General features: G+C 43.8%; 1 protein-coding gene across 1 annotated transcript in view; it reads left to right on the top strand.

Moving 5' to 3' along the window:
* EPHA8 (EPH receptor A8) overlaps positions 1-13,404 on the top strand; it is a 144,174-nt gene that overhangs the window by 80,549 nt on the left and 50,221 nt on the right. Inside the window, exons 5-6 of the mRNA XM_067472836.1 lie at positions 3,736-4,071; positions 7,703-7,827. Of these exons, the coding sequence (XP_067328937.1) occupies positions 3,736-4,071; positions 7,703-7,827 (461 nt within the window). The remainder of the gene's footprint in view (positions 1-3,735; positions 4,072-7,702; positions 7,828-13,404) is intronic.

Raw genomic sequence — 13,404 nt, 5'->3', positions numbered from 1 at the left:
AGACCCAGACCAGCGAGGCCCAGATAATAGACAGCCTGGGAGAGATTATAAAGGGTAGGCCTGGGTAACAACGCAAAAATTTGTTTCTAAAATCGATTTGTAATTGGGGGTTTTTTTTGTTTCGATATTTAAAATAATTACAAAACTTTCCCAAAAAAACGTTTTGGTATTTACGAAATTTCGTAAATATTTACAAAACATTTTGTAAAGATGGCACCCTTTTTTTTTCAATATTTTTTAAATTTAATTATTAATTTAGTAGAATAGGAATTAATTATTATTAATTATTATTAAGGAGGGAAGGCAGGCACTCACTCTGGTGGGCCCTCTCGCTCACCGCTCGCTCGCCCCTCTCGCTCGCCGCTCGCTCCCCCCTCTCGCTCGCTCGCCCCTCTCGCTCGCCCCTCTCAGCAAGCATCGGCAGGCGGCCATCTTACGTATTTCCGAAATGGACGGAAATACAACATTTTTTGGCGCCTGCCGTTTCGATATTTAAAAACACTTCCAGGTTAAAAAAAATGTTTTGTAATCGTTTCGTAATTCAAAAATTAACGAATTTTTTAACGAATTACGAATTAACGAAACGAATTGACCAGCCCTAATAAAGGGTTCTTCCTCATGCTGAGAAAGTACAGTTAATCCAAGTCAGTGCCAGTCTCTTAAAGACTAGAATAAGAAAACCTTGAAGTGTTTTTTGAAGATTTGTTATTTCTTCCTTAATAAAGACTTTGTTGTACCATTAAAGACTCTAAAGACCATCACTTCAGGAAATCCCTAAGAATCTCTCTTTGAGGCACCCCGGCTTCCCACTGGGTTTAAAGTATACGTCCTATGGAATAAAGACAATTTGTTCAGACCCAGTGCGCGACAGAACAGCAATATTTTTGTTAGTCATCGTAAGTCAGATCAATATCATTAAATTCGTACTTATGGCACTATATCTGACTAATGTACCAAAAAACTAAGCACCAAAAGACAGTTTATGTTGCACTCAAGGATAGGAAAAACCCTCTGACTTTAAACACCACACCATTGGATGGAAAACAATCCTTTTACTGAAAATAATTAAAAAGCAGTAAGGTAAAAAAACACTTTAAAGAAATAGGTAAATCCAATTAGGTAGGAAGACAAGCAGGAACAAAGTAGTCCGGGTTTATTTATTTACTTTGCTTGTATACCGCAGTTTCTCAGCCCGTAGGCGACTCAACGCGGTTCACAACATAGCAAAAACAGTCATAACAAAATAGTAGGAATGGGCGGTTTCGTTTCGTTAATTCGTAATTCGTTAATAATTCGTTAATTTTTTCAATTACAAAATGATAACGAACCATCCTGGAGCAATTATTAAAAAAAAACGAATTTTCAAAAACGTTTTGTAAATGCTTCGTATTTCGATATTGTATTCGTTTCGTTATTGTTTTGAGGTCGTTTCGTTATTATTTCCGCATGTCTGGGCCAGTTTTATGGTTTAATTAGTGAAAAAAAATTATAATATCACACCAACAGTCAACAACAGAGGGAGAGGGAAGCTTCAGAAGGTTTTGGAGGTTTTTTAGCGTATTTTGCGGTCGCGTCCGCCATTAACGAATCGATTCATTATTGTTTCGGAAATCGATTCGTTAATTTTTTACCATTTACGAAATTTCGTAAATATCGAACTTTTTAAAAGGAAAATTTTGTAATTATTTTAAATATCGAAACAAAAAAAACCCCAAATACAAATCGATTTTAGAAACAAATTTTTCCATTGTTGCCCAGGCCTACAAAATAGCAATAAACGATTTAAAAACCATGAAAGCACAATATACAGTAATGGCACATCAATAACAACACAACAACGTCTCGTAACTAGAATCATGATCCAATTCATCGTCTATAATTCCGTTCCTATATTCCGTTCCTATAGAAGCGTAAAATCCAAGAATAAAAAACCATGAAACAAAGGCATTTAGATATGAATTCTCCAAGCAAAGCTTCCATGAACAAGGACAAGATCTTGACTTGATTCCAAACGATGCTTCATCTGACTACATATCCTGTACTTGGGACTTTTATCTCCTCGTTAGCTATGTCTCTAGCACTCAGAAATTGGTTTCGCTTTAGATGAGAATTTCTTATCTTTTTCTCTCGGAGCCTGGCAGAACGCCGAAGTCAATGTTCGGCTCTCCTGTTTTGACTGATCTCTATCTAGATTTGACGTGGATGACTAGGATCAACTCTGGGTCGACTCTCTGGGATGGGTCTCGGGGGCACGGTTCTGTCATGGCTTCGGTCATTCCTGGAGGGTCGATCCCAGATGGTGAAGCTGGGAGATGCCTGCTCGGACCCCTGGCCTTTGACCTGTGGGGTCCCACAAGGCTCCATTCTGTCTCCCATGCTCTTTAACATCTACATGAAACCGCTGGGAGAGGTCAGCCGGAGTTGTGAAGTTAGGTGCCACCTCTATGCAGATGACACACAACTCTACTACTCTTTTCCACCCAATTCCAAGGAGGCCTCCCGGGTCCTGGACGAGTGCCTGGCCGCTGTGTCTATCTGGATGAGGAGGAACAAGCTGAAGATCAATCCCAACAAGACAGAGGTCCTCCTGGTCGATCGTAAACCAGATCGGGGTATAGGGTGGCAACCTGTGCTGGACGGGGTTACACTCCCCCTGAAGCCACAGGTCCGCAGTTTGGGAGTCCTTCTGGATTCATCACTTACGCTTGAGGCTCAGGCGTCGGCGGTTTCTGGGAGGGCTTTTGCACAGTTGAGACTTGTGCGCCAACTGCGACTATACCTCGTGAAGGCTGATCTGGCCAGGGTGGTCCATGCCTTGGTCACCTCTAGATTGGACTACTGTAATGCACTCTATGTGGGGCTGCCCTTCCAACTCTTTGATTCTATGATTCTAAGGGAATACACATGCCAACCTGGAAGATCCTGGAAGTCCCGCACAAACCCTTCTTTTTTTTTTTGTTCGTCTGTTTTTGTTTATTGCTTCTTTTCATCCACTTTACTATATGTTATTGTTCCCACTCTTTCCATGTACTAAAGGGGAATCACAATTCCCCCTTCACTTTTCTTTTAGCTCCTATCTTTAGGAGCAACATATTCTAAACAAAAATAACTTTAAAAAATAACTTTTAAAAAATGGGATCACAGTGAAGGAATTTCAACAGATTAGTGAATCTGATCACCCTGACTATATCTACTAGGCCTGGGTAACAACGCAAAAATTTGTTTCTAAAATCGATTTGTATTTGGGGTTTTTTTTGTTTCGATATTTAAAATAATTACAAAATTTTCCTTTTAAAAAGTTCGATATTTACGAAATTTCGTAAATGGTAAAAAATTAACGAATCGATTTCCGAAACAATAACGAATCGATTCGTTAATGGCGGACGCGACCGCGAAATACGCTAAAAAACCTCCAAAACCTTCTGAAGCTTCCCTCTCCCTCTGTTGTTGACTGTTGGTGTGATATTATAATTTTTTTTCACTAATTAAACCATAAAACTGGCCCAGACATGCGGAAATAATAACGAAACGACCTCAGAACAACAACGAAACGAATACAATAACGAAATACGAAGCATTTACAAAACGTGTTTAAAAATTCGTTTTTTTTATGATTGCTCCAGAATGGTTCGTTATCGTTTTGTAATTGGAAAAATTAACGAATTATTAACGAATTACGAATTAACGAAACGAAACTGCCCAGGCCTAATATCTACCTTTCTCTTCCCCCTGCAGGTCCTCCCTCGGCGCCCATGGGCCTGTTCTCCAGCGTGAATGGCACATCGGTGACTCTAGATTGGGCCCCTCCACAGGACAAAGGGGGCCGCAGCGATGTCATCTACAACGTCATCTGTCGCCGCTGCGTGTGGGACTCAGGGCAGTGCGAGGCCTGTGGGACTGGCATCCGCTTTGTTCCCCAGCAGATGAACTTGGCCCAGGGCTCGCTGGCGGTCGGCAACCTCTTGGCTCACACCAACTACTCCTTCTGGGTGGAGGCTGTCAATGGGGTCTCAGACTTGAGCCCCGAGCCACCGCAGTTCACGGCCGTCAACATCACCACAAACCAGGCAGGTAGGAGAGTAGGCCCTTTGCCACAAATCAGGAACAGAAAGATTTTCATCCTGATGTATGCAGATGATATAGTGCTCATCTCCCTCTCTTGGCTGGGTCTTAAAATCTTACTCCTAGACCAATATAATTATAACTAGCTGTACCCGCCATGCGTTGCTGTGGCCAACCTTCCCTCCCTCTTTCTCTCCTTTTTCCTATCTTTCCTTCCCCCCCTCTTTCATTCCTTCCCTCTTTTTCTTTCCCTTCTTTCTTCCTAATCTCTACATGTTTCTTTTCTCACCTCTTGTGCTCTTTGCTTCCACCCTTCCTTGTCTCTTTCCTTCCTTCTCTCCCTCTTTCTCTCTTTCATTCCTTCTCTCCTTCTTCCCCTCTTTCACTTTTTTATTTCATTCTCTCCCTCCTCTCCTTCCTTCCTTCTCTACTCTTCTTTCTTTCCTTCTTTATCTCCTTCCCTCCTTCTTTCCCTCCTTCTCTCCTTCCTTCCTTCTCTACCCTTTTCTTTCCTTCCTTCACTCCTTCCCTCTTTCTCTCCCTCCATCTCTCCCTCCTTCTCTCCCTCCTTCTCTCCTTCCTCCTTTTTTTCTTTCCTTCTCTCCTTCATTTCCTTCTTCTCTCACAGTTTCTATCCTTCCTTCTCTCCTTCCTTCCTTCTTTACCTTTCTTTCTTTCCTTCTTTCTCTCCCCTCCTTTTTTCCCTTCTCTCCCTCCTTCTCTCCTTCCTTCCGTGGGGATGTGTGTGGCAAGGGGAACAAGGAGGAGAGGCAGGAGGTAAGGTTGGGGTATGGCCTTTCATGGGGGGTGGGGTGGGGGAGGGAGGGGGCATGGCGTGAACATGGAGGCATGGCTGGGGGAAGAAGAAGGAGGGGGAGGAGGTAAGGTTGGGGTATGGGCGTTTAGGGGTGGGGTGGGGGAGGGTGGGGGTGGGGCATGAACGTGGGGGACGCGCATGGGGGAAGAAGAAGGAGGGTGCGTTGGAAAGAGGGCATATAGGAGGGTAGGGGCAGGGTGATGGAGGATGGGGGCGTGGCTTGTGCGGAGGGTGCGTTGGCCGGCCGGCCATGTGCACGTGCCGGGGACTTGTGGCAGGGCGCCTTTGCGCATGCTCAGTTGGTTTTTGTTGTTGTGAGTGTGTCAAAATGTTGTTTAGGATTTTGAATTGGTTTGTGCATACCTTGTGGGTTGAGGTATGTGCATCATAAATTTGGTAAATTTTCGTCGGGGTTTTTTTTTTGAGTTTTGCTGTCCCATTGGACGCCCTTTCTCTTTTTATATATATAGATGATAATAATAATAATAATAATAATAATCCTTTATTTGTACCCCGCTACCATCTCCTGAAGGACTCGGTGCGGCTTACACGAGGCCGAACCCAAAATACAACAATAACAACAACAACAACAATATAGCAAACTAAACAAAAAACAAGCAATACATTAACAACACGCAACGACACAGTTAAAACAATGGCCGGGCCAAATGTAATAATTAAAATTAAAAAGTACTGAGCATGACAAGTGGGGTGTTTGGAGGGGGGTGGGCATGCAGATATCTTAGATCTCTGAATAAAGTGCGTTGGGACATAATGCTAGGAGTTTCCTTATTCTGGAAAGGCACACTGAAACAACCATGTTTTCAAGCTCCTCCTAAAGATTGCTAGTGACAGGGCCTGCCTGCTGTCCTTAGGGAGAGAGTTCCAGAGTCGAGGGGCCACCACAGAGAAAGCCCTATCACTCGTCCCCACCAATCGTGCTTGTGATGCCGGTGGAATCGTAAGCAGAGCCTCTCCAGATGAACAAAGGGATCATGTGGGTTCGTACACTGAAATGCGGTCACGGAGGTAGGCGGGTCCCAAACTGTTTAGGACTTTGTAGGTAAGCACCTGCACCTTGAATTGGGACCGGAAAATGAATGGCGGCCAGTGGAGCTCCTTAAACAGGAGGGTTTAAGGATCTGGAATGTGTCCAGAGGAGAGCGACTAAAATGATAAAAGGTCTGGAGAACAAGCCCTATGAGGAGCGGCTTAAGGAGCTGGGCATGTTTAGCCTGAAGAAGAGAAGGCTGAGAGGGGATATGATAGCCATGTATAAATATGTGAGAGGAAGCCACAGGGAGGAGGGAGCAAGCTTGTTTTCTGCTTCCATGGAGACTAGGACGCAATGGAAAATGGCTTCAAACTACAAGAGAGGAGATTCCATCTGAAGACAAGGAAGAACTTCCTGACTGTGAGAGCCGTTCAGCAGTGGAACTCTCTGCCCCGGAGTGTGGTGGAGGCTCCTTCTTTGGAAGCTTTTAAGCAGAGGCTGGATGGCCATCTGTCAGGGGTGATTTGAATGCAATATTCCTGCTTCTTGGCAGAATGGGGTTGGACTGGATGGCCCATGAGGTCTCTTCCAACTCTTTGATTCTAGGATTCTATGATTCTATGATTCTATGGTTGACCTCTCTCTGTAAGGAGCACCAGTTAACAACCTGGCCGCCACCCATTGGACCAATTGAAATTTCCGGGCCGTCTTCAAGGGCAGCCCCATGTAAAGTGCATTACAGTAATCCAATCTGGAAGTGACTAAGGGTGGACCACCTTGGCCAGATCCACCTTCCCGAGGTACAGCCGCAGTTGGCGCACGAGTCTTAATTGTGCGAAGGCCCTCCCAGCCACCGCCGAAACTTGAGCTTCAAGCGACAGTGATGAGTCCAGGAGGACAAGGTTATGGGTTTTGGCAGACACTGAACCAGGTATAAATGGTCTTTAATGGAGCGGGTGGTTGCCTCGCAGCTCCAGGAATTCCTCGATGACACCAATTTTCTAGATCATTTGCAGTCTGGCTTTCAGCCTGGGCACAGTACCGAGATGGCTTTGCTCGCCTTGGTGGATGACCTCTGCAGGGAACTGGACAGGGGGAGTGTGACCCTGCTCATTCTCTTTGACATCTCAGCGGCTTTCGATACCATCGACCATAGTATCCTTCTGGGGAGGCTCGCTGGGATGGGACTCTTCTGTGGCTCCGGTCCTTCCTGGAAGGTCATTCCCAATCGGTGAAGCTGGGGGACTCCTGCTCGGACCCCTGGCCATTGACCTGTGGGTTCCTGCATGGATCCATTCTGTCCCCCGTGCTTCTTAACATCTACATGAAACCACTGGGAGAGGTCATCCAGAGTTTTGGAGTAAGGTGTTACCTCTATGTAGATGACACCCAACTCCACTACTCATTTCCTCCAGACCCAGCTGATGACCCAGGAGACATGGTGGAAATCTGTCTTCCTGGCTCCCCCTCTTCACTCTGGCTTCAGAGTGTCAGTTGTTGCTGGAGGAGGGGCTCCCAACCGATGATCCAGGAGACATGGTGGAAATCCGTCTTCACTCATCATCTCAAATCATACAATCTCATTCAATCCACTCATCACATTGGTGACCACCATAGATTTGCGAGAGTGGGTGTGCTTAGCTTTGTAAAAGGACAATCTCAAGTGACTTTCCTCCACTGTCTTTGTCCCTGGAAGTGGGCATTCTGGCATTCAAAGATGGAGGCCTTGTGCCAGGTAGGTCTTCCATCTCCTAACATGTCATGGGACTCTTCACTCATGTCATTGTATTGTCTTCATGGGACTCATTCTCTTTTTGCTCTTTCCACAGCTCCGTCGCAAGTGGTGGGTGTCCACCAGGAGAATGTGGGTCAAAGCAGCATCACACTTCTGTGGCAGGAACCGGAACAACCCAATGGCATTATCCTGGAATATGAAATCAAGTATTACGAGAAGGTAAGCACAGCTTGCCAATCTCATGACCTCTTAATAGTCGATTAATGATGTGCTCAATGATATAGAACCCTAGGATTTGTAGTTTGATGAGGCACCAGCACTCATTGGCAGAGAAAGCTCAAGACCTAGCAAAACAACAACTCTAAGGATTTCATAGCACTGAGCTGTGGCTGTTAGAGAAGGGCCAAACTGCACTAATTCCACTAATTCCACAACTTCTCGATTATTTACACATAAGTATTTATTCTACACTTGCACATATATACCCATAGTTGTTTGGGTATGGATTTTCCAATGCAATTCATTAAAATGGCTAGCTTCATGATTTTATAATAATAAAAATGTAATAAAATAATATTTAAGAATAATCTATATATATAAAAATGGAAAGGGCGTTCAACGGGACAGCAAAACGCGAAAAAACCCCGACGAAAACACACCAAATTTGCCCTGCACATATCTCAACCCACAAGGTATGCACAACGCAAATCAAAATTCCAAACAACATTTCAACACCCTCACAATTACAAAAAGCAACTGAGCATGCGCAAAGGCTCTTCCCTGAAGTCCCCCGGCGCGCGCACATGGCCGGCCAATGCATCCTCTGTGCAAGCCATGCCCCCATCCTCCATTGCCCCACCCCTACCCTCCCGTACACCCTTTTTCCAATGCACCCTCCTTCTTCCCCCGCCCACGCCCCCTCGTTCATGCCACGCCCCCACCCTCCCCCCACCCCACCCCTAAACACCCATACGCCATCCTTACCACCTCCCCTTCCTTCTTCTTCCCCCGCCCATGCCCCCCACATTCAAGCCATGCCCCCACCCTCCCCACCCCCCCTAAACACCCATATGCCAACCTTACCTCCTGCCTCTCCTTTTTCCCCTGCCCATACCCCCCACATTCAAGCCACACACCCACCTTCCCACGTTCACGCCACGCCCCCACCCTCCCCCACCCCGCCCCTAAATGGGAAGGAAGGAAGGAGAAGTTGAGAAGGTATATGAAACAAGAAAGGAAGAAAAGAAAGAAGAAAGGGAGAGAAGGAGGATGGGAAAGAACGGAGAAAGGAAGGAAGGAAAGAAAGGAAGGGAGGGAGGGAAGGTATATGAAGGAAGGAAGGAGCAGTTGAGAAGGTATATGAAAGAAGAAAGGTAGGAAAGAAAGAATACAGAGAGAGAAGGAGGATGGGAAAGAAGGGAGAAAGGAAGGAAGGAGGAAAGGAAAGAAAGATAGAAAAAAGAAGAAAGGGAAGGGGAAGGGAAGGTGTCAAAAGGAAGGAAGGAAGAAAGGAAGGAAAGAAGGGGAATTTGGGAAGGGAAAGAGAGGGGGGAAAAGCAAAGGAAGAAGAGAAAGGGAGGGAAGAAAAGAAAGAAAGAAAAGGAAATCTGGAAGTCAAGAGCGAAGGAAGGAAGGAAAGAGATAGAGAGGGAAGAAAGGAGAGAAAGAGGAAGGAAAAAAAGGGAGGAGGAAGGAAATAGGAAGTGAAGGAAGGAGGAGAGAAGGAAAGAAAAAAGGGAAGGGAGGAAAGACGGAGCAAAGGAAGAAGAGAAAGTAGGAGAGAAAGGGGGAGGGAAGGAAAGAAATAAAGAGAAGGAAGGATGGGAGCAAAAAGCTAAGGAAGAAAGTAAACAGGTAGAGAAGGAAGAAAGGAAAGAAGAAAAGGAAATGAAGGACTGAAAGGAGAGAAAGAGGGAGAAAAGGTTGGCCATAGCAACGCATGGCGGTAAAGCTAGTATAATAATATAAGTCTGAACTGCTTAATGTAACCACACACTTTTTAAGTCAATACTCTGAAACAGCTAAGCTTTATTCCTGAATTGTTCCAGTACTCTCAAATAAACTTTATTGTTTTGTTGTTCACAACATCTGCCTCACGTGTGCCTCTGTGGGTGAAGTTTTAAGAGTGGTTTCCTGCAGCAAACAGGAGACTAATGGTTGCAGCATGGATATTATTATTATTATTATTATTATTATTATTGTTATTATTATTACTGAAACACAACAAGATGAGTTCACAGCAGACACTCTACTGGCTGTTGTATTGGATCACACTTCAGACACTTCCTAAGTGTCTAGGACTGTGTGATGTATCGGCGAATAATGCGAGGTGGCCTTTTGCAGCTGGCAGATGGTAATTTTTTCAGCTCCAATTGTGTTTAAGTGCAGGTAAAGGTCTTTCGGCACTGCACCCAGTGTGCCGCTCATCACTGGGACCACCTTTACTGGTTTGTGCCAGAGTCTTTGCAGTTCAATCTTTAAATCCTCATATCGTGTCAGCTTTTCTAGTTGTTTCTCTGCAATTATGCTGTCACCTGGGATTGCAACATCGACGATCCATACTTTGTAGATGCACCCTCAGAAGTGCCAAGAATCGAAAGGTAGCATAGGGAAAAACACCCAAGGAGCGCACAAACTTTCACTGCTTAAATTGCAAAGCAATAAAAAAGAGAGATAAATCTCAATAGAATTGGTTCAGGATTTCATGCACACAAGTGCATTGATGAAACCACAGGTTAAGAAGGAATACTAATGCAATTGCGTCCCAATTTTCCCTCTTGCTGGGATTTAATAAATGTTTGTAATGCACTGCGAGCCTAGGAAGGAACGCCCGCCATCCCAGGGACAAGAGACGGTGGGAAACGGCGTGTTTGCCAATTCCAATATTGATTTTTGAAATTATTTGACTCAAAATGAGAAGACAAGCTCAGCTGAATACCCAAGAAGGGAAGCCAACCTGCACCATCCGGGGTGTATTTGGTCTCATGTGAGTGGACGCGCAGGTAGGAAACCACCATGAAGCATTGACATTCCCAAAAAGGCTAGGAAACACCTGAAATGATCACCTTTGATTTTTGTGTCTTGTATCTTAGTTTCTCTTGGAACAGGACACTTGTGTTAATCAGGGACTCATCAGCATATCTACACCATTGTTTCCTCGTGGGTTGTATGTCCCGAGTTGCCCTTCAAAAACAGCCTTAATATAATGTTAAAAGTAAAAGAGAAATGCTTTTACAATGTCGAAAATAAAAGAAAATTATTTCAGCAAACACAACAGCAAATGCAGTTGAAAAATACAAAAGAAAGCAAGGAAGGCTTAATGCAGACACCAATTAAAGTCTCTTACAAAGCCCCAAAAGAAACAGACAATGGGAAGCAGACACAAAACAGGTTCAATTGGAGTGAAAACATCGGCATCAGAGTCCTTGTTATCAGCGAAAGCTGACTGCTCCTGCTTCTGATTTATAACCCTGAATTCCCCACACAGGAGGTGCTAGGTCGTCTCCCAATTAGCTCAGTGTTTCTAGCAGCAATTCTAGCTGAACGCCGTCTGTGCTCTGTTGTTGTAGAAGAAGCCCTCTGACTTAAAACACACCACACGAAGAGTGAAGAATCAAATCTTCTTTTATTGAAGGTTAGTAAATAGCCAGAAGAAATAAATGCTTGTAAGAAAATCAGAAGGTTCCAAAAAGTATTAGTCCATAAACAGTAGTAACTAGGGCTGGGCGGTTTCGTTCGTTAATTTTGTAATTCGTTATTAATTCGTTGTTTTTTTTGATAACGAAGCGATATTGAACCATTCTGGAGCAACTAAAAAATGAAACAAAATTTTCAATTCATTTCGTAATTGTTTCGTAATTGTTTCGAAATTGTTTCGAAATTGTTTCGAAATTGTTTCGTAATTGTTTCGTTATTATTTCCGTATGTCTGGTGCAAGTTTTATAGCTGTTATTTGTTTTATCAGTGATAAAAAAAATAAATTATCACACCAACAGTCAACAACAGAGGGAGAGGGAAGCTTCAGAAGTTCCCTCTGTCCCATTTGGAGATTTTTTTAGCGTATTGTGCAATTGCGTCCGCCATTAACGAATCGATTCAAAATTGTTTCGTATTCGTTTCCTAATTTCCGAAATTTCGTAAATATCGAACTTTTTTAGAGAAAAATTTCGGAATTCTTTTAAAAAACGAAACGCAAAAACCCCCTAAAAACAAATCGAGTTTAGAAACAAATTTTTCCATGGTTGCCCAGCCCTAGTAGTAACCCAAAGCAATGTCCACACAAGAAATACAGGCAATCCAAGACAGCTTTAATCCAGACAGGAATCAAGCAGGATGCAAAGACAATCCAAAAGGCTAAAAAAAACTCCACAGAAACAAGACCCCTTGAACAAGATTTCGATGGCACAAGAACTTGGTTTCCAAACGATGCCTGATCTGACAGGTTTTCCCTTGAAGCAAACTTTATATCCCAAAACTCAGAAATTGGTTTCGCTTTCCCCCACATTTACCCCTTATCAGACGAAGCCTTTTGGAGTGATGTAAACACTGAGTTTGCTGTCTATCCTGGCTAATCTCCAGCCGCCTATTCTTCAGCTCCCTATCTGGCTGCTCATTAAAATTCCCAGGTGTCAGATTGTTTTCCAAACCCAAATCTTGAGAGCTCACAGACAGAGGGAGTCAACCAACATTGTTAGGCCCAGCAAGGATATTCTCATGAGAAACTGCCCTTTGCACTGGGGCCTCTCTGTCAATGTCTGTATGAAAATCATTGACCAAACCATCTCCATCTTGTACCTCAGCCTCGGCAACGTCGTTTCCCACAGCCTCAGGAGCCTGAAACACAAACACAGGCTGATTCCCAACATCTGTCTCCTTTTGTCTCTCTAGAAATGTGGGCACTTGTAAAACCTCATCGTCTGATTCTTCTTCTTCCTCCAATTCCTGAGCACTTCCCTGCTCCCATTGCTCTTCTGAAGATAAGGAATCCCTAATATCGTACCGCTTTAGGGAGATGAAGCAGGGTACAAATAATAATAATAATAATAATAATAATAATAATAATAATAACAACAATAATAACAATAATAACAACAACAACAACAACAACAACAACAATAATAATAATAATAATATGTCAGGATCTGGTCTTCTTGCTGGAATCCGCCCTCCTGACATTGAAGTAAAATATGACCTGATAAGGGCCAGGAAGGGATACTCTGTGTTCTTTGGGAATGGAATATAGTCATAAACCAAGATAAGGGGGGAGGAAGGAGGGGTGTGAATCGGGTGGGTATACCACTGCTTTGGCGGAAACATCTATATATATAAAATCCAAAAGGGCGTCCTTAGGGACCACAAAACGTGAAAACCCCCGGACGAAAAATCACCAAACTTGGCGTACGCATACCTCAAACCACAAGGTATGCACAACACTCATCACAATTCAAAACATCATTACAACATTCTCCAAGGGGAGTGCTTCTGACATTCCTTTGTGGCCTCTCTTCCAGTCAGCCACGGGCCTCCCCCACACAATTCATCACAGCCGGTAAAAACTTATAGTACAACTGACACAATCTACTGAAATGAAGGAAGCGGGTGAGGGAAGGAAGGACGGAAATGAGGGGAAGGGGTGTAAATAGGAAGGAAGGAAAGAAGGAAAGAAGAAAAGAAGGAAACAAAGAAGAAAAGTGGGAAGGAAATAAATAAGGAGAAGGAAGGATGAAAGCAAACAGCTAAGGAAGGAAGTAAATAGGTAGAGAAGGAAGAAAGGAAAGAAGAAAATGGAATGAAGGA

Source organism: Anolis sagrei, chromosome 13 (assembly GCF_037176765.1).
Source record: "Anolis sagrei isolate rAnoSag1 chromosome 13, rAnoSag1.mat, whole genome shotgun sequence".
In the NCBI taxonomy this organism is placed as follows: domain Eukaryota; kingdom Metazoa; phylum Chordata; class Lepidosauria; order Squamata; family Dactyloidae; genus Anolis; species Anolis sagrei.
The sequence above is the reverse complement of the archived record's forward strand: the minus strand, read 5'-3'. Positions and strand labels throughout refer to the sequence as shown.